The following is a 24,227-nucleotide window of genomic DNA, read 5'->3' as shown; positions in this document are numbered from 1 at the left end:
CCATGGCACCAAGTGCCATGTCCAATCCCCTCTTGAACACCTCCAGGGATAGTGACTTCACCACCTCCCTGGGCAGCACATTCCAACGGTGAATGACTTTCTCCTCACCTGAAAACTAATCTTCCCCTGGTGCAGCTTGAGACTGTGTCCTCTTGTTCTGGTGCTGGTTGCTAGAGAGAAGAGACCAACCCCCTTCTGGCTACAACCACCCTTCAGGTAGTTGTAGAGGGCAATGAGGTCACCCCTGAGCCTCCTCTTCTCCAGGCTAAACAATCCCAGCTCCCTCAGCCTCTCCTCATAGGGCTTGTGCTCAAGGCCTCTCCCCAGCCTTGTTACCCTTCTCTGGACACGTTCAAGTGTCTCGATGTCCTTCCTAAACTGAGGTGTCCAGAACTGGACACAGTGCTCAAGGTGTGGCCTAACCAATGCAGAGTACAGGGGCACAATGACTTCCCTGCTCCTGCTGGCCACACTATTCCTAATGCAGACCAGGATGCCATTGGCCCTCCTGGCCACCTGGGCACACTGCTGGCTCAGGTTTAGGTGGCTGTCAATCAGCACCCCCCAGGTCCCTCTCTGTTTGGCAGCTCTCCAGCCACTCTGACCCCAGCCTGTAGCTCTGCACGGGGTTGTTGTGGCCAAAGTGCAGCACCCAGCACTTGGACTTGTTCAATGTCATCTTGTTAGATTCTGTCCAGTTGGTCGAGGTCCCTCTGCAGAGCCCTTCTACCCTCTAACTGACTAACATCTGCTGCCAACTTGGTGTCATCTGCAAATTTGCTGATGACTGACTCGACTCCCTCATCCAGATCATCAATGAAGATGTTAAAGAGGACGGGGCCCAGCACTGATCCCTGGGGGACACCACTAGTGACTGGCTGCCAGCTGGATGTGGCACTGTTCACCACCACTCTCTGGGCTTGGCCCTCCAGCCAGTTCCTGACCCAGCACAGTGTTGCTGTCCAAGCCACGAGCTGACAGCTTGGCCAGCAGTTTGCTGTGGGGGATGGTGTCAAAGGCCAGGTTGGATGAGGCCTTGAGCAACGAAGGCTAGTTGAGAATTATCCCTGCCCAATGGCAGGGAGGTTGAAGTAGATAATCTCTAGGGTGCCTTCCAGCCTAGGCCATTCTGATTCTGTGATTCATCATTTGAAGGAGAGAGTACCTTCTGTTAGGTGCTTCCATGGAGAATGTTGGCTGCAGTTCAGAGAAAAAAGAGAAATGGAAATGAACAGTTATTTGTGAATTCAGCAAGTTAAAATATTTGTATTTTAACTTGATTGGTGCTGACAGATTGTAAGAGGAGAACTGGCAATGAATGTTTGCAGTAGAATAAAGCTGGTTTTCCATTCGCTATATCACAGATCTCAGAGTTTTGGTCCCATACAGGAAAATATATGTGGGTTGGGGGCCCCTGTATATCTTCTTGGAATTAATGTTAGTCAGAGCCCATTAATTTGCTATAGAGCCAATAGGGTAAGCTAAAGGGGGGGGAGGAAGAGTTATAGGTGGTCCTTTTTGTGCAGAAATTGTTAGAAAAGGGAGCTGGAGTGATCCCCATTGCTCCCTGATGATTAACTGGTAATGCTGGATCTGACAATCCAGCATGTGACTCTTTATGTAATGCTTCACTTCAAGGGCCTGATAGGTCACACAGTGACCACATCTGTGCAGTTTTCATTGATCTCTGACACTGGGTAACTGACTGTGTTAATTCTTTTTGTTTTAGATCAATCACAGTATCAAATTCACTGCTGAGGAGCTTTATGAGTGTGTTTCACAGGAGACCTATCGGTAAGGCACTTGCTGACAGCCTCATGTAGGGTTTGGGATAGCCCTTTGCCATGTATTAACCAAAGTGCCCTGAGAAGAAGCATTGGGGTGGCTAAAATATCACCACTGCAGAGAGCAGATGAAGTGGGGATGTCTGTCTGTCTTTTAAAAAAGTTCTTTTCCCTTTTAAAAATGACAACAGAGTAGCAGAGGGCACAAACTGCATTAGAGCATCTACACAATGGTTTTCTTCTGCTTGAGGTGAGATGTTGATCTCTCCTTTCCATACCAGTTCAGGCTTCCTGGCTCAGTGGCAGACAGAGCCTGTGTGTGTCAGCATTCTCTGTAAGGTAGGGCAAGACAACAGGACTGCATTGAAATGAAGCTGATTATCACAGGTTGTGTTTTGGTGAGGTGGTTTTGGTTTTCTTGTGGTTTGTGAGGTTTTTTCTTTTGAGGAGGCCACAGAGACGATGAGAGGGCTGGAGCACCTCTCCTATGAAGACAGGCTGAAAGAATTTGGGCTGTTCAGCTTGGAGAAGAGGAGGCTTTGGGGAGAGCTCATAGCTACATTTCAGTATCTGAAGGGGACCTACAGGAAGACTGGGGAGGGACTGCTTAGAAGGGCTTGGAGTGATAGGAGGAAGTTCTTTACAGTGAGTGATGTGACACTGCCCTAGGCTGCCTGGAGAGGTGGTAGAGGCCCCATCCCTGGAACCATTTCAGGTCAGGTTGTTTGGGGCTCTGAGCAACCTGCTCCAGTTGCAGGTGTCCCTGCTGACTGCAGGGGGGTTGTACTAGATGCCCTTGGAAGTCTCTTCTAACCTAAACCAGCCTGTGGTTCTATCCAGCAGGGAACACTAACTGTTAGCCAGCTCTGTCATAAACTTGATCTTTTGCTACAAAGGTAACAGCACCTCTGGATTTCTGGAGGCCCTGAGAATTCTTTGCTTTGGTGGAGTTAAAGTGTGACAGGAGAGCCCCTTTGCATTGGAAAGGAACATGCAGAAGCCTTCCTGTCTCTTCAGTGGGTGTGCTGTCCCCTGATAACCTTTGTGTCTTCTCTGCCCAGGGAGCGGCTGCAGGTTGGCTGTGGGCAACTGGCACAGCTGGAGCATACCATTAAGCAGTGTCACGCGTCGGTTCATGCAGAGGCCAAGAACAGAGGCTGGCTGTGACCCTGGGACAAAGTTTGGAGCTGTGGTGTCATTCCCCTGCACTTCCCTCATCCAAGCTGAGGGATGTATTGGAGGAGCCAGAAAGCTGCCTTCTTTTTGCTCAAGGGTGCTGTTTTCTGTTGGAGTTGGAGGGAAGTGTAGCTACGTCTATATAGTACATGTCAGCATTTCTGCTAAGGATGACAAGCAGAGAGAATTCTGTCCCAAGCAAGGGTCTTGGGGCTACCAAAGTTGGTTTGGTGCACAGCAGTGCCAGGCTGGCATTACTCTGTTAGGAGCCAGGTCCGTGAGGGGTTGTACAGGAAAATCCACACCCAGCCTTGGTTTTGCTGAGCCTTGCAGTGCACTGAGGGAGCAAACAGCACCTGCTGTGACAGCTAGCAGGCTGCAAGGGAAGCAGTGGAGTATGACCCTGGGAGCCCACACTGCTATGCACGTGAAGGACTGAACAGGTGCAGTGTATGCAGCCTGTGAACTCTGGAGGGCTTAAGGGAAAACACAGAAATGGCCAAGAAATGGATTGATGCTTGTTCTTTCTAAAACCAAACCAGAAGCACTCATGAAGGTGTATTGCTGTTCAGAGCAAAGGGATGGTTTTCCTTTGTTAGAGTATCTTAATCTTCATGCAGCAGAAACTACTCCTTTGGAGTGCCTCATCCTTCTTCCCACTTTCTCCTGTAACAGCAGGAGGGATTTTCCCTCTGTGGGTTACCACCTGCTCCACAACTTCACTCATCTCTGCTCTCTGACCTCTCTGAATGCTTTCATTGCTTTCCAAAACTACATTGGAGTCCATGAAACTTTCTAAAAGCCATTTTTGATGTTGCTGTGGCCTTTCAAGCTACCTCTTCTATGTAAGTATTTGTACAGAGCCAAGAGGACTGGCAGAGTTCTAGAGGGAATTTATTTTGATATCAGCTTTGGGCTGTATTTGTAAAATCTTTCTTGTACAAATCTAATTTATTGTTTCAGTAGATGGCTGCTCATTCTACCTGTCAATTCCTGCCACCAGCTCTACTTTCACTTTGCCTGAGGACTGTGGATTCAAGTTTAATGCAGTTCTTGGTTCTTGCCCCCAGACACTGGAAAGACTTCAGATGGAGTTGGTGTGGGTACAGCATTCATTGTAAAGGCTGTTTCCCTTCAAGCTGCTATCCCAGTTGTGGGATCAGTGTTATACATTGTCAGTTTGTACATAAAGGAAGCAGCCAATCAACTTAAGGACACAATGTCTGTCTGTCTTGTATTTCTCCCCTACTTTTACAGAGTTGGCACAGAGTAAGACAACGATTTTGTCTTGTCTCACGCTGACTGCCTCTTCAAATGCCCCATTTTACAGCTTGGAACAGTCAGTGACTCTGGCCTGCTGTTTCCCTGCTCCAGGGTGGAAATGCAGTAGCCTGTTTGTGGCCCACTTCAGGACTGCTTAATGGTATGTGACAGACTCTGCAGTAGGAGGCTGGTGGTAGGTGTTGGGATCAGACAGCTGTAGTAAACTAATACTATAATGGAGGCTGAAATTAGTGCCACTGCTGGGGGCTTAATTTCCTAGGATTATTTACTGAGTGCTGAGGCCCACAGCTCGAATTGCTCACACCAACACCAGGTGTTTCTTTTCACCACAGTATTACACACTATTACTCAAGTTCACTGGGTCCCCTTCTCATCTGACTCCACTTCAATTTGTAGAGAGCTCTCAGTGAGCTGATCCCGAGAGGAGCCTGAAGCAGGCAAATCTTCCCCAGACATCAGCAGCAGTGCTGCAGGAAGCCATATGCTGTCTGCATGCTCCCAGACCTTTACAATAATTTCTGGAGGGTAACACTCCACTGGGAGGTGGAAACAGACATGACCCTTTACCTCCTCATATTTCTACTCAAGGTGGGGGATACAATTAAAGACCCTACTTTGCCTGCCTTGGCAGCTTGGTTCTCAAACACTGGAAGTGGCTTCCCAGGGAGGTGGTTGAATCCCCATCCTCACAGGTGTTTCTGAGAGGCAGAGAGGTGGTGCTGAGGGACAGAAGTGAGCACCAGACTTAGGGAATGGTTGGAGTCAATGACCTTAAAGGGCCTTTTCCAACCAAAGTCATTCTATGATTCTGCATCCATTTGACCTCACCAAAATGTTTGCAAACAGTCTTTTAAAGAAAAGGACAAAAGGAGACATCACAGCAATCCTGTGGTGCAAGGATTTCCCACAAGGTACCTTTAATGTGTTTGCATCAGCGATAAGCAGTCAGTGCTGGGTTTGGCACAAGTAGTTAGATGTGCAGCACTACACATTAGACACCACAGCATCCTAACCAACATCTTATCTGCAGGAACAGAGCAAGTGAACTAAAACACATAACTATGAGCACAGACGAGATCGAGTTACTTGTGTTCTACCACACTTCCAGCTGCTTGTATTAGAAAAGTAAGGTGAAGACATTACTAGTCAAATGAATACACTTCCACTGCCAGCTGGCAAAGAGTTTAAAAACCATGAGAAAAGCCCCACACTGAAGTCTGTGTTTTACAAAGGTTAGCTCACCCCAAGTAACAAAACTGCTGTACAGAAAGCACCCTCTGCATCTTCCTCAAGAGATTTGGAGCCCAAAATCCTTCTCCCAGCCTGCAAAGTCACAGCTAGGTTGTGTTCAGAACTCCATTCAGTGCTAGCACAGCTGTCACTTGCTAAGGGACTATACTGTACCAGAGGCCAAAGCCCAGAAGCTCACCTACAGTGGTCAAGCAGTTGTCCACTCAGTCTCTATGAACTCCAAAGTTGACTCTTTGCTGCCTACTGCTTTCGACAGATAAAATACTCTGCTGAGTATATAAAAACTGTTATAAAAAGGCAATCATAAAAGATAAGGTATTGGCAGGCATGTCAGCTTTTTTCATAAAAAAAAATAGCCATTTTCTCTATTTAAATAAGGCTTCTTGTTAGATTGTTCCAGTTACCCAAGGAAAACGAGGCCTGATGAAAAACCTAGCCCACATCACCCTGATGCTTCTTGCCCCAACAGCACACCCTCCAGGAGAAGCCAATGTGCCAAGTGACCAAACAAGCCCTGGGGGAATCTCCAGAACTGCTATGCCTACTCTAGTGTCTCCTGCATTCTCTTCCAAACAATCTTTTTACAGAAAGGAAAGACCCCACCCCCCCCACCACAAAGTCCTAAAATACACAGCCCCCCTTCATCTCAGTATTCCCTCCAAAACAAATATGTACAGCACATTAATATGCAATATGCAAAAGCTCTGTGTTGCTGTTGGCAACCTGTCTGCCCTCTCCCCACCCCTATTCACATCTGTACCTCTACTGAAAACACAATTACATCACTAAGCCTGTTAGTTTGAAAAGGGCAATTTAATTCACTTAGAACTTGAGAATTTTTGTGTAGGGGCTCCACTCATTGGACTCTGGATTGTAGACTTCAACTGTGTTCAGGAATTCATTGCCATCAAAGCCCCCAACAGCATAAATAGTGTTTGCCACCGTGGTGATGCCAGCGTTGCTCCTGGGGGTGGTCATGCCTCCCATCATCTTCCACTCATTGCGAGCAGGGTCATACATCTCCACACAGCTCACTGCGTGGGAGCCATCGAAGCCACCACCCACAAACAGTTTTCCTGTCAAAAGGAAACAATCAGAATGGTTTGAATTGGAAGAGACCCTGAAGACCATCTAGTTCCAAGCCCTGTGTCGGGGGCAGGGACACCTTCCACTAGACCAGCTTGCTCAAGGCCTCAATGAACCTGGCCCTGAATACTTCCATGGAAGTGGCATCCGTGACTTCTCTGGGCAACCTGTTCCAGTGTCTCACCACCCTCACCGTGAAGAATTTCTTCCTAATCTCCAGTCTAAATCCCCCCTCTTCCAGCTCAAAGCCATTGCCCCTTGTCCTGTCACTACAAGCCCTTGTAAGAAGACCCTCCCCAGCCTTCTTGTAGGCTTCCTTTAGAGGCAGGAAGGCCTCCCTGGAGCTCTCTTCTCCAGGCTGAACAGCCCCAACTCCTGAAGCCTGTTCCCCACAGGGCAAGGAAAGGTGCTGAGCACCAGCAGTGTGTGTCACAGCCTTGCAGTGGGGAAGCAAACCAAACCAAAAATGAAGGAACTGAAGAGTTTCTGTCAGAAACCTTTGCCTTATTCGAGGTCTGCAGCTACAGACCTGCTTTAGGTCCCTTAACCAGAAAGATCCCACAGTGGGCAGCCTACCGTCACGAACTGCCACCCCAGCTCCTCGACGAGCCACGTTCATAGGCGCCATCAGGGTCCAGGTGTTGTTCTCTGGGTTGTAGCGCTCCACACTGCTCAAGCAATTCCAGGATTCTGCTCCTCCAATGATGTACAGGTACCCCCCCAGCTCACACACTGCAGACTGGTGTCTCCCTGCCATCAGACACCAGAGGTTACAGCCCAGACAGTACTCATGAAGGAGGGCAATCTACAGCAGCTGGCATTAGAATCATAGAATGGTGGGGGTTGTAAAGGACCTCCAGAGATCGAGGCCACCCACCCTGCAAAGCAGGATCACCTAGGGCAGGTCACACAGGAATGCATCCAGGCAGGTTTTGAGTGTCACCAGAGAAGGAGACTCCACAACCTCTCTGGGCAGCCTGCACCAGGGCTCCAGCACCCTCACAGTAAAGAAGTTTCTCCTCCTGTTGAGGTAGAACTTCCTGTGTTCCAGCTTGTACCCCTTGTTCTTTGTCCCATTATTGGGCACCACCAAAAAGAGCCTGGCACTTTCTACTTGACACCCATCCCTCAGATATTTACAGACATTGATAAGATCCCCTCTGAGCCTTCTTGTCTCCAGACTAAACAGCCCCAGCTCTCTCAGTCTTTATTCATAGGAGAGACGTTCAAGTCTCTTCATCATCCTCATAGCTCTCCATTGGACTATCTCCAGTAGATTCACATCTCTTGAACTGGGGAGCCCAAAACTGGACACAGTATTCCAGGTGTGGTCTCACCATTGCAGAGTAGAAGGGGAGGAGGAACCTCCCTAGACCTGCTGGACACTCTTCTTGATGCATGCCAGGAGAGCATTGGCCCTCTTGGCCACAACTAAACTGGGTTTTTGTTTGCAGGTTTCATATCACACCAGTTGTGCAGCCACCCTTTCCACCCTCTCCCAACCTGCAGAGCACTTACGGATATTGAGGGGGGCACAACTTGTCCAGGACTTTGTTACAGGATCAAACACATCACAGTTCTTCAGCCCCTTCTGGCCATAAGGATCTGAGCCACCAACAATGTACAGCTTCCCATTCAGGGCACAGACTCCTGTTGGTGCAGGGAAGGACAGCAAGTGAGCAGCGAGCAGCTAAGTGTAGGAACCCCCAGAGAGCTGCTTGGCTGCAGCTGTGGTACCTGCATTGCAGCGGTTGGTCCTCAGCTCTGGAACAGGAGTCCAGTCATCTATCTCTGGCTCATACATCTCTCCACAGCTCAGGTCATCTGAGTGGCCATTTGACCCACCCACCACATACAGCTGCCCCTGCAGAGAACCAAGAAATGCCTGTCTCACATCTAAGAACTCAACAACTCAAATCATTACGTAGCTAACTACAGTCACACAACTTCAATTACCCCTCTGTGAAGTTTGCCCCACCTCTCCCACCTATCTTACATGATGTCACACTTTGTGCTCCCCACCCACCATCAAAACTGCCATCTGGAACCGAGCTCTTGGTGTTCTCATCGGTGCAAGGAAGGTCCAGGTGTCCTTCTGCGGGTCATAGCACTCCACTGTGCGCAAACACTCCTCTCTGTTGTAGCCACCTAAAAGCAAAAGCTCAGATGAGGTAACATCTCTAAAGACCAATTACTTTGATGTTACTGGATCACAGACTGGTTCGGGTTGGAAGGGACCCTGAAAGGCCATCTAGTTCAAGTGCCCTGCCGTCACCTGCAACTAGAGCAGGTTGCTCAGAGCCCCAGACAACCTGACCTGGAATGGTTCCAGGGATGGGGTATCTTCCACCTCTCTGGGCAACCTGGGCCAGTGTCTCACCACCCTCAGCATAAACAATTCCTACTTTCTATCTAGTATAAATATCCTTCTTACGGCTTAAACCCATTGCCCCTTGTCTTGTCACAACAGTCATTGCTCAAAAGTCTGTCCCAGCTTTCTGATCAGCTCCTTTAGACACTGAAAGATCACTAGAAAGTCTTTCTGGACCCTTCTCTTCTCCAGGCTGAACGATCCCACTTCTCTCAGCCAGGCCTCACAGCCCTTGCATCATTGATGTGGCCTCCTCTGGCCCTGCGCTCCAACAGGTCCATGTCTTTCCTGTGCTGAGGACTCCAGAGCTGCCCCAGCACTGCAGGTGGGGTCTCAGCAGAGCAGAGGGGCAGAATTTACTCCCTCCACCTGCTGCCCACACCGCTAGGGATCAGCCCAGGACATGGCTGGGTTTGGGCTGTGAGCTCATGGTGCCAGCTTGTGCCCAGCTTTTCACCCACCAGCACCCTTAAGTCCTTCTCTGCGGGGCTGCTCTCACCAGCTCTAACCCTATACGGAGGGTTGAGAAGCCACTGTCCCTTCCACCCCACCCAAGTGATTGTTTCAAAACTGCTACCATTTCCTTTACCTGCAGCGATGAGCTTGCCATTGAGCTCAGCAGTGCCGAGCCCAGAACGAGCGTACTGCATGGGAGACATGGGCTTCTCAATGATGTCATCTGGTTGGAGCTCAAAGCTCAGGCTCTTCAGCAGCCGTGGTGTGCTCGTGGGAGAGCTCTGGGGGCTGTTGCGGCCATGCAGGAATATCACACACAGCACACCGTCCAGAACAGCCAGACACAGGTAGGTGTTACCTGTCATTGGGAGAAACGGGGAGACCACCAATGTAACAAAACTTGAGGTGAATTTCTGTGAATGCCAACTGGTTATGCTCCTCCCCTTTGAAGTCTGAAAAGTTTTTTGTCTCATTACTGGTTCCAGTTTATTTTACTGAAAAAGATGAGGCTTAGATATTGATACAGTGCTCCAAGGATGTAAACCAGCCATCTGAAGACATCCTGGGAGATCTCCTGGCACACATACGGTTAGTTCTGTTAATTAATCAGAGACTGTTTATCTCCTTAGGACTCTGGGTAAATTATATAGACCATGGGATTTGGGGTGGCCCTGTCAATAAGGAATTGAGATGTAAGTAATCCCAGTTTGGCCTCAGTTACATTAGAAACATCCCACAAATTACTGGGTCCATTACTTGACCGGCACCAGCAGCAAGAAGCAGCATCTCTGCATTCCTTACAGATACTGAAGGAAATCTCCAGGGAGTGGGAGGTAGGAAGCACACGATACTAGATGTGGCTTTTAGGTGAAGCCTGCCCCAGTTACTCACTCGATGTCTTCTCTGAAGCAATGATTTTCCAGTCATGTTTAGGACTCTGAGCAGTAGCATTTGGAGAAAGACTTCCAGAGGAGCTGCTACTGATCTGCCTGTGATCATTCTCACGTGGTGGCTTCTTCTGCAAAATCAAAAGGCAGCTAGAGACTACACCTCCTTCTATCACTGATTCTCTGAGCTAACACATGACTACGCAGGAAAACACTGTCTACCACCTCTGCAGAGCACCATTTATAGCACACCTACATACTCCACAGAACACCTTGCCTGCTCAGCAACAACAGCCAAACCCACCCTACCTCTGATCCTGGCACTCATGTCATCTTATGACTGCACCTGTACACTGCTGGGGTCTGACCATAAATCATATCAAACCCCTTGAGGGGAGCAGGCACTACCAGTGGGACTCCTCAGTGCAAGCGAGACCCCACACCCATTGGGCAAGAACTGATCTGCACTCTGGGAGCCTGGCTCACAAGCTCTGCTTCTGGAACTCAAGTTAATTATGGAACACTGTTTGGAAGTGAATTAACAATTCTCTTCATTCCCTGCTGAAGACAAATTAATTTCGCCTCAGTTCCTCTCTGTGCTCAGATTAGCTGGTTCTTGGATTTTACTCCCTCACTACTCCCACCAACAGGAGATTTCTGCTTTCTTTTCTTCTTCAATTAAATTTATACTGCAGCTTCATTATTTTGCTCAATTCAGCAAACCCCAGAATGTCACATTTCAGATGACACTGCACAATTTCTGAACCAAGCACACAAAGTTACCCTTCTGACTGCCCTGGTTAGCAGCAGTTTGTGACCACAGTACCAAGTTTGTGATGCTTGCACAGTTCCCTGAGGTCTGAGCTCCATGGAAACTGTCATAAGGCTTCTGAAATACATCACCTCACTTCCAGATAACCTCACACAGGAGGCATGGATTGCTATACTCAGCTCACCATGAAAAGCAAGTCATTTCTAGCTAGTATTGCCATTATTTATGAATCTCCACTTAACTCAGAGCTTATTCTCTTATCATTCCTATTACAAACTTTTGTAAATCAAAACCTTACAAGTTACATTTTTTCCTGGCCTGTCAGGTGTGGGTTTTCTGGTGTTACCTCTCTCAGCCACTTTGAATCTCTAAAGTTAACAGTTCTTATGATCAGAAAGGATTTAAATAAAAACAAAGTTGAGAACTCTTGGTCTTATTTCTGAAAGGGAATTTTGAGAACATTCACCTCTCAGCTTCTAAGTATTACAAAGAATAGTAAGCATTCAAAGGCAGGTTGGATGGGGCCGTGAGAAAGCTGGCCTCGCAGGAAAGCTGGCATGGAGGTTAGAATGAGATGGTCTTTAAGGTCCCTTCCAACCCAAACCAGTCTGATTCTCTGATCCAGAGGTAATGAGGTCTGTGATGGGTTACTACAAACCAGACACTAGAAAATTAGATGGCTTTTAACATTCTTCTCTTTTCACTCCTAAAACCCATGGAGAGTGCTCTACATTAGCTAAAACCTACATGTTCCACTGTTAGGAGTTAAAATATTACAATGTATTTCCTTCCAATTTAGTGAATTTAAGCAACCCTAATTTGAATAAAGCAACTGATAACTGACATCTCTTAGCCTTTTTTCCCCTAATTTCTTAAACAGCCTCCATTGTTTAAGCCCTGTGTTTTCCATGAGTTGAGGACTACTTTATCTGACTCAAACTAAAAAAGAAACAAAAATCAAATTAAAATCTCAAAACACACAGGACTGATCTCCCCAGAGTCCAAGCATCAGCTGTCTCTGGACCAGAAGCTATCTACAGCTGCTTTTAAAATCTCTATTGCACACCACACGTGCAGCTTAACAAGGGAAATGGAGGCTGGCAGCTGAAGGATTGGCGCTTACGCCTGCAATCTTTGCCCGTGTGAAAAAGCAACAGGCGCATTCTCCGCTGCAAGCCAAGCGGTCCAGGATGCTTTACAGTCTCTTCAGTATCTCTGCAAAGCCACAGCAGTCTGCTCTCCTACCTCTTCTGTCTTCCAACAGCCTGATTTCTGTTGAAGTCAAACCTATAGCACTGTTTTGCAAAGGTTTAGAGTCAGTCTGCTGAAAAACCACAAGGAGACTAGATCGTTGCCTCCAGGAATTAAGAAAGACTTTCTCATCGTGTGTTTCTCCATTAAAGCTACTGTTGCTTTCTCTGCTACAGTACACAAGAGGTTAAGTGTGCTGTAAACTGCACCAGTCTACTTGGGGTTACCTGAGACTGTCTGCAATTTGTACCTGCACAAACTGAATGTGGTCATCATCACTGCCATACACCTCAGCCTGTCCATCTAGCAGATTTCCATCAAGCAGCTTGTGATCAGCTGAGTAGTACAGCGTTTGAACCTGCAAAAACAACAACAGAATACCCATGTGGCTACTTTCTCCACTGCTCCTTAGCTACAGGCAGCTTACAAAAGGCAGTCGCCAGCATACTTCTCGTCAGCTCATCTCAATCTAGTGGAATGACAAAACTAAAAGGAAGTAGATGTCATGGGAGCAATCTTCAAACACAGGATGGAGGTTCCTTACTTTCTCAGCTTGAGAGAAATCTTCACATTCCAAGGAGTTCTGCTTTTTTTTCCAGCACAGAAACATCAGACAAGCAAGAGGCACATTAATTTGCAGAGTTACACAAATTCACAGTCTCATGCAAGCATTTTTGTTATCCCCGCAAACAAGTTTTCTGCTTTGAAAGGTACACATATCTATCTCCACTAGAAAAAAATTAAGGGAAGCCAACAGTGGACTCTAAGAGAAAGGCATGGGAATGAGAGAAGACAACACAAATTTAGGTTCTGGAGGAAAGTGTTGTCCACAGTTCAGTATCAGATGCGACTGTTTCAATGAAATGCATCTGAACTTCACCATGCCGAAAGCTTTTAAAGCAGAGTTTTGCCCAGAGGAAATACACACTTGAAAACATATGACAGCATCAACATCTGGGGCTTTGCCTGTACAAGTGTTTCCAGCAGTCTGTTGTGCTCACAACAACAAACCTGGGAAATGCTGGCGTTTCATGGGTGTTTGCAAAGTCCATTTTCTCCAGCCAATTCAAAATTTAGACTCCCCACTAGTTTTGCTGCATTACACATTGCCCAGGCTACATCTAGTATGAGCATTCATAAGTAAAGCCATTTAATAACACACAACTTTCAAAAGCAATGTATCCTGTAAAGGAGTAAGTAAACACCATTAAATCATCATCATCGTTCTCTGCCCACAGCGGATTTTCTTAGGAGAACTGGGGCAGGACTGCTGCTTCTGTACGTGTCAATACACTTGAGGTTTCTTCTTGGTTCTTCAGCCTTGGTATCCTAGTTTTGTTAATAAACCTATGGGGAGATAAATCAATGGGGAGGAACAACCATTAGAAGCTTTTCCCTACTTTGTGTTTACAAGCAAAACCTGCAAAGGAAAGCATCAAGAATCTCTAACAAGTTTCAGTACCACCTCCCCAAACCTAGAGTGAGATACACGCCGCTGTGAGGTTACGGTACAGCACGTCGTGAGCAAAAAAAAAAGGAAAGCAAAGACCAGACTGAACAGTTCATTCAGCTCACCTGAACACCCCCCCAGTTTCTCAGCTTAGGGGTACCTACAGCAAAATTTAAATTCTTTAGGGTCACAGTTAAAAAAAGTGAAAAAAAAAAATTAAAAAGGGATCAGCCTTCATAATGACTTTTTCTTTACATAAAAATAACATAAACCAGATATTGAACCCCATTTTCTGAAAGACTAACCTCTTCCATGAGATCTTCCAGGCTGTCTCCGTTTTCCCAGATGCTGCGCTGGACCCAGTTGATTACCTTTGTGTACAATTTGCCATTGCTGGGCAGGCCAACATTGTCTTCCAGCATGACTTCAAGCTTCAATTAGAGAAAAGGATGATTTACTCTAGAGGTACTATCTAATACCTACTTATATTTCTAGTATACTGTACTTTGTATAGTGAGCATCACACAGAATGCCAGCATGGTGAGGGTTGAAAGAGACCTCTAGAGATCATCCAGTCTAGGCCCCCTGCTAAAGCAGGGATAATCACAGCAAGATGCCCAGAATCAGAATATCCAGGTTGGGTTTGGAGTCTCCCCTGAGAGGGAGACTCCACAATCTCTCTGAGCAGTCTGCTGCAGGGTTTCAGCAGCAGGTAAAAAATTCTTCCTTTATTCTCACTTTACCTCAGAGCTACAAACTAGCACATACGAGGAGCTTTCAGCCAATGCCACTAAAACTAGGAAGCACACTGAAGCACAACTGCAGACACCTTTTGCTCTTAAAGGCTTGAGAACATGTACTCTCTACAGATAATATTCAGTCACAAGAATATTACACAGACCCAGAATTTTCACTCTGTTGGCAGAAGTCAGTACAAAAGTCTTCCTCCTCCCAAGAAGCAGCCACAGCAGCTGCTCCTTGGCTTGGTGGTTCAGTTTTTTTGCAATCACATACCAGAAGGAAGTCTACAAACTTAAGCTAACCTTTAGCCGTGGAAGTTTGAGAAATTCTTCCTGTTCTGCAATCTGCAAAAGGTGTTCCTGAATGTAGCCATCGATCTTGTTCAACAAACGCGAGTCTCCCATACAACTTGCAAAGTTCCGGTAAGAGATGCAGCTCTGAACGTCCATCTTGGAGAGCAAATAGTCACCGCAGACCTTGGAAGTAAAAAGGCTGCCACTGAGCTTACAAGTAGACAAGATTTTTATGCATCTAAACGATCCACCCAACATACAACAACAGCTGTTTCCTAACTGCAGACTAGTGACCAACTGTGATCATCCTCTCCTGTGCAAGGGCTGTACACAACTTTCCTTCTGTATGAACACGTGGATATTAAACAGTCCTGCACATTTTGAAACTTCTCATGTCCACCCTCAACTGAAAGCCTATCTGCAGTCAAGTGAAGATAAGAATTCCAACTGCCTTGTCAAGGGTGTCCCTGTGTGGGGCAAGACTAAGTATTTCTGAAGTCAAGCACTGCCAAACTCATGCTCAAGTGAAGAGGTTTAAGGATGCCCCTCAATGCACCCAAGCACACCACTGCTGCCATGAACCCAAAGGGAAGGAAGCGCTGTGGTTCAGAAGCCATTTTGCACAAACATGAACCTTAACTTCAGAGAACCCTTCAGCACAAAATAACACAAGTGGAAGCACAAGTGCAGATTATCTCCACAGAATCACCATTTTCTGCATTCACATGAAAAAGCATAATCCTGTCAGCCTGGGAAAGCAGAATGGACTTGGGGAAGAGCTGAGACCTGTACCTGCTTAACTCTTTCCATCTTCAGCTTCTTTGCTGCAGAGTACACATCCTTCACCAATTCTTTATCAGCTTTTAACCTATTGAGGAAGATGGGTATTCTCATTATTTTGTTGCGGTGGTTTGTTGTTTTTTTAATTGAAGTCTAGTCTCTCTAGTTCTTGTGCAAACTTACTGAGCAGTATAGGCATAATTCAGCAGAACTTCAACAGCCTCTGGGTTGAGATCATCAAATTTCACGTGAGAGATCCCATGAGAATCACTATCACTGTTGAAGATTTCAAACAGGTAGGGGCTGCAGCAAGCTAACACGGCTCGGTGTGCCAACATCTCATGGCCACATACCTTTGTTGAAAACACAAGTAAGAAACCCACATGCTGGTGAGAACTTTCCTGAGGTATGTTTTAACCAAGTTAATGTCACAGTTCAAATAATTGTTTCCAATCAATAGCGTCTCCAGTTTGCATCAGCTGAAAAAAAAACATTTGGACAGAAAAAAGGTACCTGGAGACGGACATCGCAGAACTGACCGCTTTTACGTAAGGCATTTAGTTTGGCAACAGATGACTCAATGAAGTTTTCATCCTCGAACATCAGATACCCATTAGGAATCATTTTGCTGTTGGTCTGGCTGAAAACAGAACATAGAGTTTAGAAATACAACGCTTTTCTTTAGTACAGAAGCATTATTGACATGCTGTTTGCTAACAAACATTCATGAGGCAGTTAAAACAAGATCCACCTCAAAAAAGCACCTAGGCAAGTACTACTGCTGATGGGTACGTGTTGGATTGACTGGATTCATGATTTTCTGAGACTAAGGCCACAGCTTTTAACTTTTCCACATCACTTCAGCAGGTACCAGCTCCACAATGACAAGGTGACCCTACTCTATCTCTGTGGGAGCAAACTGGAAACCACTGGGTTACATGAGAAGCTTCATTCCCCTCAATTTTAAGGGAATTGGGATTTGTTAGATTCATCACTTGTTTCTGCTCACTGCATGCAATCTGTCGTTCAGTTTTTGCACAGACCCCAATCCAGCTACACTGAAAAACAGGAACTGAGAAATCAAAACTGGTGAAGTAGATTAGCTCCAGAAATTTTGTTTTATTTTATGAGTAAGGACTTCATTAAATATTTTTGAGCAGCTCAAAGTCATGAAGGAACATTAGCACCACCAAAACAAGCAGAATCAAAGACATTCTGAGGCACCACCATCACCATCTATTTCAAGTCATCACGAAGCTAAAACAACTTTCTCTGAAGACCTTACCCACATACAAACATGCCACCTCAGGTAAAGTTAAACTAAGACTGGAAAGCTAACTGTAGGAAACTGATTTTTTTTTTTTTGGGGGGGAGGGGGATGGTATTTCAAATATTTTAATGACTTCTTTCAGTTATGCACTTTTAGGAGAGGTCCACTTTCTAAATAGGAAGCTAATTAAGAATACTAAGATATGACCCTGAGGTGAACTAATTAGTTTGAAATAATAATTTAAAATAAAAAATAAAATATTATCTGGAAGTGTAGAGGAAAGAATAAATGGGATTTTACTACTATTACCAGCAAAAATTTAGGTTTCCATCTCATCTAAGTTCTGGATATCAGACTGAGCAAGAAAAGCTCCAAACCAGAAAAAGCGCGTATCAAAAAATCAGTACTAGCAAGCCCCACACAGAGCAATTCTAGTTTTAATCTCTTTATTTTAAAATTCACTTACTACTGAAAGCATCTGCCCCTAAACTGGCAACAATAATCTTACTTACAGAGATTATTGTCCATTTGTATATAGTTTGGTTTGATGGGTTTTAGTTTAAAAAAAAAAGACAGCAAGGATTTAAAGTGGCAGAATTTCAGAGTATTGACTGCAGTACATGCAACTAACGGAAGCAACTCACCTGTCAAATATATCACTGTCAATTTTTAACTGGGGGATCTGAAATTATTCCAATGGTATCACTGTGTTAAAACAGAATTTTAACTTCAGTTGCAGTATCTTCTGACAGGGAAGATGTTTGTTGAAATGCAATAGCAGACGTGGGTTTTGCGGCTGCAATATGGATTCCAAAACTATCAGGCTTGAAGATGATGTAATAAAGTCCTTAAGAGCTATAGACACGAATTTCTTCTGTGATAATCATGCATCATAACCTGCAATAAAGAAGTAGTTAAGAAGTTAAGACAACAGAAAGCACTACTCTCTTTTCCAGGTGAAACTTTAATAGGATCTTGATGCAGAAGTTCCTGAGCCAAAGTTTTTCTTCACAAAAACAGCCCAAAAGATTCCACACTGTCACCAACATTCTTGCGCCTATGGAGAGGTCAACCACAGCAATTTTTATACCCACAGTGACAAGGAAGTGGCTAAATTGGTGATTAGGTGAAAACTTAAAACAGCTGAAACCCATTTTTAGGCAATTCCTCACCAACCTTAACTTTGGCACTTTCCATATGTAGATTACTGCTTGCTTACACAAGTAGACAACACTTAAGTAACACAAAATAACTACATTTCAAACCACACACCATAACACATACCTCCTACCTTTTGCTTTTCCTGTACTCATCTACTTATATCCTTCTTCTACTGAATGCCTAAAATGGACTGAAGATGGATTAAGGGCACGTCTGAAACGACTGGGCATGTCTCCAGTCTCCAGTACTGCCAAACAGATGATAAAGTCAGAAATCCCAATTTTGATGGTAACTTTCTGTGGTAAAACGGCTCTTTGCTACCCCACAGGAAGAATCTGTGAAGGTCCGGTCAAGTTCTGTGCAGACTGCAGAGCTCTGCTGGGATTCTGCATGCAGGTGGCCTCTTTATGATGGGCTTTACTGGGGAGGAGAACACAGTAGGAGGAGCAGCCATGAGGAGGGGACAAGCAACAAACACCCACTCTGGAACTTTCCATGACCCTGATACTACCTCAGGAAAACATCAATCACTTTATCCACTTGAGTTCCCCACTGCTGTTCCAAAACTATATTTGTATCTGCAGATTAAATACCACATTGGAAACTGGGTTTCCTAAAAATAGGTGCCAGCTCATTTCTCCTTGTCAAGAATTAAAAGTCCCCTATGTTGGAGGTGAGAGCCTTGTGGACCGACTGCCTGGCTCTGGCTGGACTTGTACCTCCTATGGTCTTTCAGCTGACCAGCAGCTCAAGCTGAGGCTGGTTCTCAAAAAGCAGCAGGGGGCAATGTCCCACAGAACACCAGCTCTACCAGAAAACTGCTCCCATCACTCACAGCTTGCAGCCTTGAAGACAGAACGTTTCAGCCAGGAGATAACCATGCTGAAGGAATTAACATTAGGTTTGGCTACTAGAATAGACACAAACATATACATATTAAGGAGGAAACAACTGCTCCAGAGCACCAGTGGTGTCTGTCTGTAATGCGGCCCCCCTGAACACAGCAATACTACAGGAAGAGCAGCCCAGAGACTACAACTGCATTTGGAAGCCATCATTTCCTCTCTTGTTGGTGTAACTGGTATAATCGTTTCAGCAAGGAAAACATTTCACTTGTCAAAAATAGTATGATATCCACTTTCCCCAAAGATTGACCTAAGCTAAGCATTCTGTTCAGAGATGCAGAGACATTGTTTCAGCACAAGTATCACAATAAATTAACTTGTAAAGAAAGCTAGAAGATACTGAGAAATTATACTTCACCAAAGCTATCCACCAATGTATGAGAAAATCACCACCAAGAGACCTCTGACTTGATCAATTTCCAATTTCAAACCTCCCATTTCTGTTGCAGGAATTCGCCAGACCCACCCAGCCAAATGCAAACTACAACAAGCATCTAAAACTGACAGTCAAGGTGGGGACAAGGCAGGAGCTGCATTGGGTGGTTGGCACAGTGTTACCATTTTGGTGCAAAGGCTTGGACCAAGCTGATCACCACTGGCTTGATTCTGAGCAGAAAGATTATCCACCTTGCTCAGACTGGTTTGCAACCACCTTTTTGACTCTCAAAGAAGTTCTGTTGCTCACTGAGCAGAGGTCCATGATCACCAAAGCAAGTTAAATGTATGTTGGTACCACAGCTCAATCAGGACACTGGTCTGCCCGTGCCTCAAGTTACACATTCCTCTTCCATATTCATTGGTATTGTTAACAGCTGGAACTGGGGCTCTGGGGAGATTCTGAGTTACAGGACAACTACTCCAAAAATTTCAAGTAAATACCAGAATCACCCTCACTCAGTTTACATCTCTGGGCATATTTTACTCAAGTAGAAGAGCTTTACTTTAAGTGCAGTGTTTTAACTTTGCCTGATGTACTTGCTTACAACCTTGAAGACCTGTAAAAGGCATCCAAAATAATTCTGGATCAAAACAGAAGACAACACTGCATTTTCTGCATTATAGGTTACACACAAGTACTGCAAATTAATTTATTTCGTATTTTAAGAATCTAAACTTTGTAATGACCTCCCCCCCCTTGCTCATAGCTCCCTACATCAAGAATTGTCAGCAGTCTTTTTTTGCCGTTTTCCAAGACTGCATTTTTTTACTGTGTGATGTTCACAGATCACTGTCAGCCAGGTGAAGTGTGAAACCTGATGCCTCTGAAATGTCTACTTTTCAAGGTCCATCAAAATGCACTTATTTAAATATGCTAAAACTACAGAATTATGATTCCAGACTGAGAGCACCACAGTCCATTGGAAAAAAAGTAATTCTTTAGAGCAAGCTTGCACTTCCTTTTAAGGTGAAGCAAAGCAAAAGGTAAGTGGTACATAAACTCTGGATTTCCATTCTAGCTTTACTATGAAAGGTCAATATACTGGCGTAGAGCCTGGAGTCAGTACCTCTGATCATGAGTCTATCACACCAGGTGTGAGACTGCACAGGGCTAAGACAGTCAGTGGCCAGATGCCACAAAGCATTCCCATGGTATGTCCCAGTGATATAGCTGCACCCAAGACAGCACACAAATTCTTCCCAGCTGCTCCATTTAAACACAACTGTGTTCTAATACTGGTGTTTCCTAAACACTGTCATGCTCAGAGTGAGGTTTTCATTTGCTACATTTACACACCACTGGACCATGAAAGCGTCATGGCTCACAACACATTCGCTGGATAAACCTGACTTGCAGGAGAGATCTCCTCCCTTTAACTCACCTTTCCATCTTTAAAGACACATTTACGAAGACTCACCTATGTAACAACACTAAGTATCCTTCACTACACTATCCTCTTATAGGTACCTTGCAAATGCAAATCTGACTGAAATATTACAAGCTTGCTTTCAAGAGGAAATAAATATAATTCATACACTTTAATTTGCCATGTTTAAAATTTAGAATCTCTTCATCCAAACAAAAGCTGCTCACTGCATAAAACACTTCAACATTTAAAAACCTGCCACAAGATTACTGTTGAATTTCTCAAGATCTAAAAGCCTTTACCATGCCCTAGGACTCTCCACCACACACAGAGCCATTTCCAGAGGATGTATGAGCTGTTATCTCAGGTGAAGTACCAAGACAACAGATCCCAGAACCACTGAGGCAAAACTCAGCTCGCCCATGACCTAATGCCACAGGTAGTGTTTATGTTTATAGTCCACTTGCCAGGTGCAGTATTTCTTTGAACAAGGTCCTTACTTTGTGCCAATTTTGCACAAACCTCCTTGTCAGATTAAGGTTTCACCTCTTCAACTCACAAATAAAACACTAATTGGAGGGAGACGCTGTAAAAGTAGATACTTGTTGATATATAGATGGACATTCGATTGACACTTATTGGTACAGCAAAACAAAAATGGAATTCAACACCACAGTTGGTGTTTTTCAAGCTGCTGTGGGTTTTCTGGCTTTTCACAGAAATGTAGGTCACAACAATGACTGCTCCTAGTCCCTTACTTGTAGCAGAAGATAAAACTAGATGTCCTCAAAACATTCCTTGCCTATATTAGCATTCATTTATGATAAAGCCACACAATCTCTTTGTGCCTGAGTCTGCATTTGGACAAACCATCACTGTCTAAGACATGTATCAACATACTTTGCACCACTAAACAGGCTCAGCTTCATTACCCTAGTGGCTTAAGTAAGACTCAGAGAATTGTTAATGATTTTGTTTTGCATATTCATTGTTTAGTTGTTTTCCAATATTTAGTCTCACTGATAACTATGACTTGAAAACCAAACAGTTCTATTTCCCTACAATTCAGCCTTGGTTGTGTTCCCTACAAACAGTGGGGAGAAAGAATTTGCTATCACCAGTTAAGAATTGAAGGGGAAGAAAAAAGTACTGTGGACATTTTCTAAAGTCTTTTACAGGTAGTCCAAACACATGTAATACTTGGACTCTCCTCTACAGAGAGCAAGCCTGGAGAGCTCTTTCAAACACACATTATATATGTAGATCTAAAAAATGCATGAGAAACAGGTTTTATATTTCAATGTTGCTGCTCTTTCAGCTACAGTTCCCAGTTCTAGCATACCAGCTGCCTATTTAATACCTCCAATGCTTCTAGTAACACTGTTTCACTGGATTGTAGCAATGGAAAGTGGAGTCATGACTCCCCTTTCCATACTGATTCTACATTTCCTCTTCTCCTTTTCTATACTGTATTCAGAATCTTTATCTCCACCTCTTTTTCTACCTTCTGCCGCACATGCAGTCTTGAAATCTGAGCTCTTTCCTTCTCTCCGGTCCCCGGGTTTCGTTTTTTCTACTAACACACTCCCCACAGCTCTTCCAACATTTGTCACACAACCAGCCAGCTGGTAGGGCTTTGTGGTTGTTGTCATGATCTCCCACCCCCCCTTTCTGGCAACTTCTTGCCTCCTTAAGAACTCAAACCGAGGAAAACAAAAAGAGAACTATTTACAGTAGCTAAAATACTGTTTCCTAACTGGAAAGTACTCCCTGTCTGTTGCATCCTGTGCTCCAGGCGTTAGGCCTGTGGCTACAAAATCCGCTTTCTAAAATTAAACCAATCTCCCCATCGAAGCACCACATCCTGCTTGGTTTGTTATTCCGGAGATCCCTGACAGAAGAGAATTAATGTGGTGTCTACACACCCATCACTGCAAACAAAAAGTCCTCCCCTTCACAAACCACCACAAATAAGGAGGAGAGTGACATGATACTGAATTTCCATTTGTCTATCACCACTTAGCCTTGCCATGCTTCTCTTTAGTAACTAACTCAAATGCCTCGCCTCTCAAATCATCAACATTTTTCCACCCTGCATGAAATAATAGCCAACGCAGTTTTCATGCTTTTGGGAATGATGGATGAAGGAACAGCGAAGTTGCCAATGCTGAGATATTTTCTACCTCAAAATACGTCTGGAAAAAAAAAACCCCAAAACTAAAAAGCTGGTGGGAATTTGTGCACGCAAGCAGAAAACACAGCACTCCTCCTTCCCCTCTGCCTCACACCCCTTCTGGCCATTCCTACCTTTGACCTCTCTCCAAAAGCACTCATGTGGAATGACGGCGACTGTCTTCACTGCATTATCCCCTATTTCCTGGGATTGCTATAGGTGGCAGAGAGGGTCATAGCATTGGCAACCAGCTGTCAGCACATGAGATGTCTATTTTCTTCACTCACAGCCCAGGATTTCTGCCATTCTCTTCCCCCCACCCCTTACTACAAAGCCTTTACAAAAGGTGCCACTAGGCGCCTGCAGCGTGGCGCTGGGGAAGGCGCGCAGGCAGCGCCTGACCTTGGCACAATACCCGCGTGGGGAACACCAGCGTTGCTGCGCACGCCCCACAGCCCCCGCTGTCCACGAAGGGGCCACGGCGGCAGGAATCGGCCCCGGCAGCCGCGAGGGAACCGACCTCAGGCCACCCACGCCATGGACATAACTTCCCCACAACGGGCACCGCAACGTGGCGCGTTTGGGAACCCCCCGCACAAATAAGCAATGAAACGCTACAGAGCCGGAGGGTCTCCCGTTCTCCCAGCCAAGAACGCGGTGCGACGGGCCGGGACGCTACCGCGGGGCTACCGCCATGGCGGGGCCCGCCCTGCCCGACAGCAACCCTGGGCCGCAGCCACCCCCCGAGCCAGCGCCGAGCGGGGAACAAAGAGCGGCGGGGCCGAGGTGGCGCAGGGCCTGGCCGCCCCCGGCCACATGGTCGTCGCCACCTTTCTCTTCATAGCCGGCCGAGGCGCGTCTGCGCTCGCCGGGACATCCCGCTGGCTCCCACCCGCGCCGTACCTGGTGCCTCTCAGCGCAGACGATATTGTTCATATTGAAAGTCTCCAGGCTGAGGGGGAAGCCGACAAAGAGACGTAGCCCCAGCCCGTCGGGAAGGGAGAGTGAAGGGCGCTGGAACAGCGAGGCGCTGCTGAGAAAGGAAGGTAGCAGCAGGAACGAGCCTGAGCAGAGCGAAGACACGGTACCAACGGATCCGCCGCAGCAGCTGGAGAACCCCACACCGCCTGCGCACTGCGTCCCGTAACCCTCCGCCTCCGGCGGGGCGGGCAGGAGGCGGCGCTGAGGCGGCCGGAGGCAATCCACCGAGAAAGAAGGTCCGGCCGCGCCCCTCGTTTCGTCCTTACTTCCGCGCAGCTGCCGCGGCGGGTGGGGGTCTGCGGCACGAGCCTGAGGGAGCGGTGGCCTCGGGCGGGAAAAGCGGCTGGAGC

General features: G+C 45.9%; 2 protein-coding genes across 8 annotated transcripts in view; one reads left to right on the top strand and one right to left on the bottom strand.

Moving 5' to 3' along the window:
* Positions 1–6,258, top strand: part of SWT1 (SWT1 RNA endoribonuclease homolog) — a 39,158-nt gene extending 32,900 nt beyond the window's left edge. For 3 of the 4 annotated variants that reach the window (XM_068141316.1, XM_068141315.1, XM_068141314.1), the window contains 2 exons: positions 1,730–1,794; positions 2,846–6,258. In XM_068141316.1, coding sequence (XP_067997417.1) covers positions 1,730–1,794; positions 2,846–3,399 — 619 coding nt within the window. In that variant the 3' untranslated portion in view covers positions 3,400–6,258. The remainder of the gene's footprint in view (positions 1–1,729; positions 1,795–2,845) is intronic. The other variant, XM_068141317.1, reaches the window with a different exon arrangement.
* Positions 5,129–24,018, bottom strand: IVNS1ABP (influenza virus NS1A binding protein). Of its 4 annotated transcripts, none has more exons than XM_068141320.1 (15): positions 23,800–24,018; positions 17,497–17,749; positions 16,096–16,222; positions 15,766–15,935; positions 15,595–15,670; positions 14,812–14,985; positions 14,074–14,199; positions 12,569–12,676; positions 10,300–10,426; positions 9,542–9,766; positions 8,608–8,729; positions 8,319–8,445; positions 8,100–8,231; positions 7,158–7,331; positions 5,129–6,571 (listed from the first exon to the last, which is right to left on the bottom strand). In XM_068141320.1, exons 3-15 carry the CDS (start codon positions 16,204–16,206, stop codon positions 6,318–6,320), a joined length of 1,926 nt encoding a protein of 641 aa, XP_067997421.1. In that variant the 5' UTR covers positions 16,207–16,222; positions 17,497–17,749; positions 23,800–24,018; the 3' UTR covers positions 5,129–6,317. The 4 variants fall into 4 exon arrangements, with proteins under 4 accessions (XP_067997421.1, XP_067997422.1, XP_067997420.1 ...); XM_068141321.1 differs by lacking the exon at positions 23,800–24,018 and adding an exon at positions 18,137–18,391; XM_068141319.1 differs by lacking the exon at positions 23,800–24,018 and adding an exon at positions 18,144–18,391.
* Positions 24,019–24,227: the final 209 nt, after the last annotated feature.

This window comes from Melanerpes formicivorus, unplaced genomic scaffold, assembly GCF_026170545.1.
Source record: "Melanerpes formicivorus ecotype bairdi unplaced genomic scaffold, bMelFor1.0.p_v2 SCAF_7, whole genome shotgun sequence".
In the NCBI taxonomy this organism is placed as follows: Eukaryota; Metazoa; Chordata; class Aves; order Piciformes; family Picidae; genus Melanerpes; species Melanerpes formicivorus.
Note: the sequence above shows the minus strand (reverse complement) of the source record. Positions and strands in the feature narration are given on the sequence as shown.

Coding starts and splice junctions, on each gene's coding strand:
- IVNS1ABP (XM_068141320.1), bottom strand. CDS start 16,206: ATGATTCCTAATGGGTATCTGATGTTCGAGGATGAAAACTTCATTGAG. Junction 8,730..9,541: donor TGGCAAGCTCATCGCTGCAG/GTAAAGGAAATG, acceptor TTTTGCTTTTAG/GTGGCTACAACAGAGAGGAG. Junction 6,572..7,157: donor TGGGGTGGCAGTTCGTGACG/GTAGGCTGCCCA, acceptor TCCTTTTGACAG/GAAAACTGTTTGTGGGTGGT.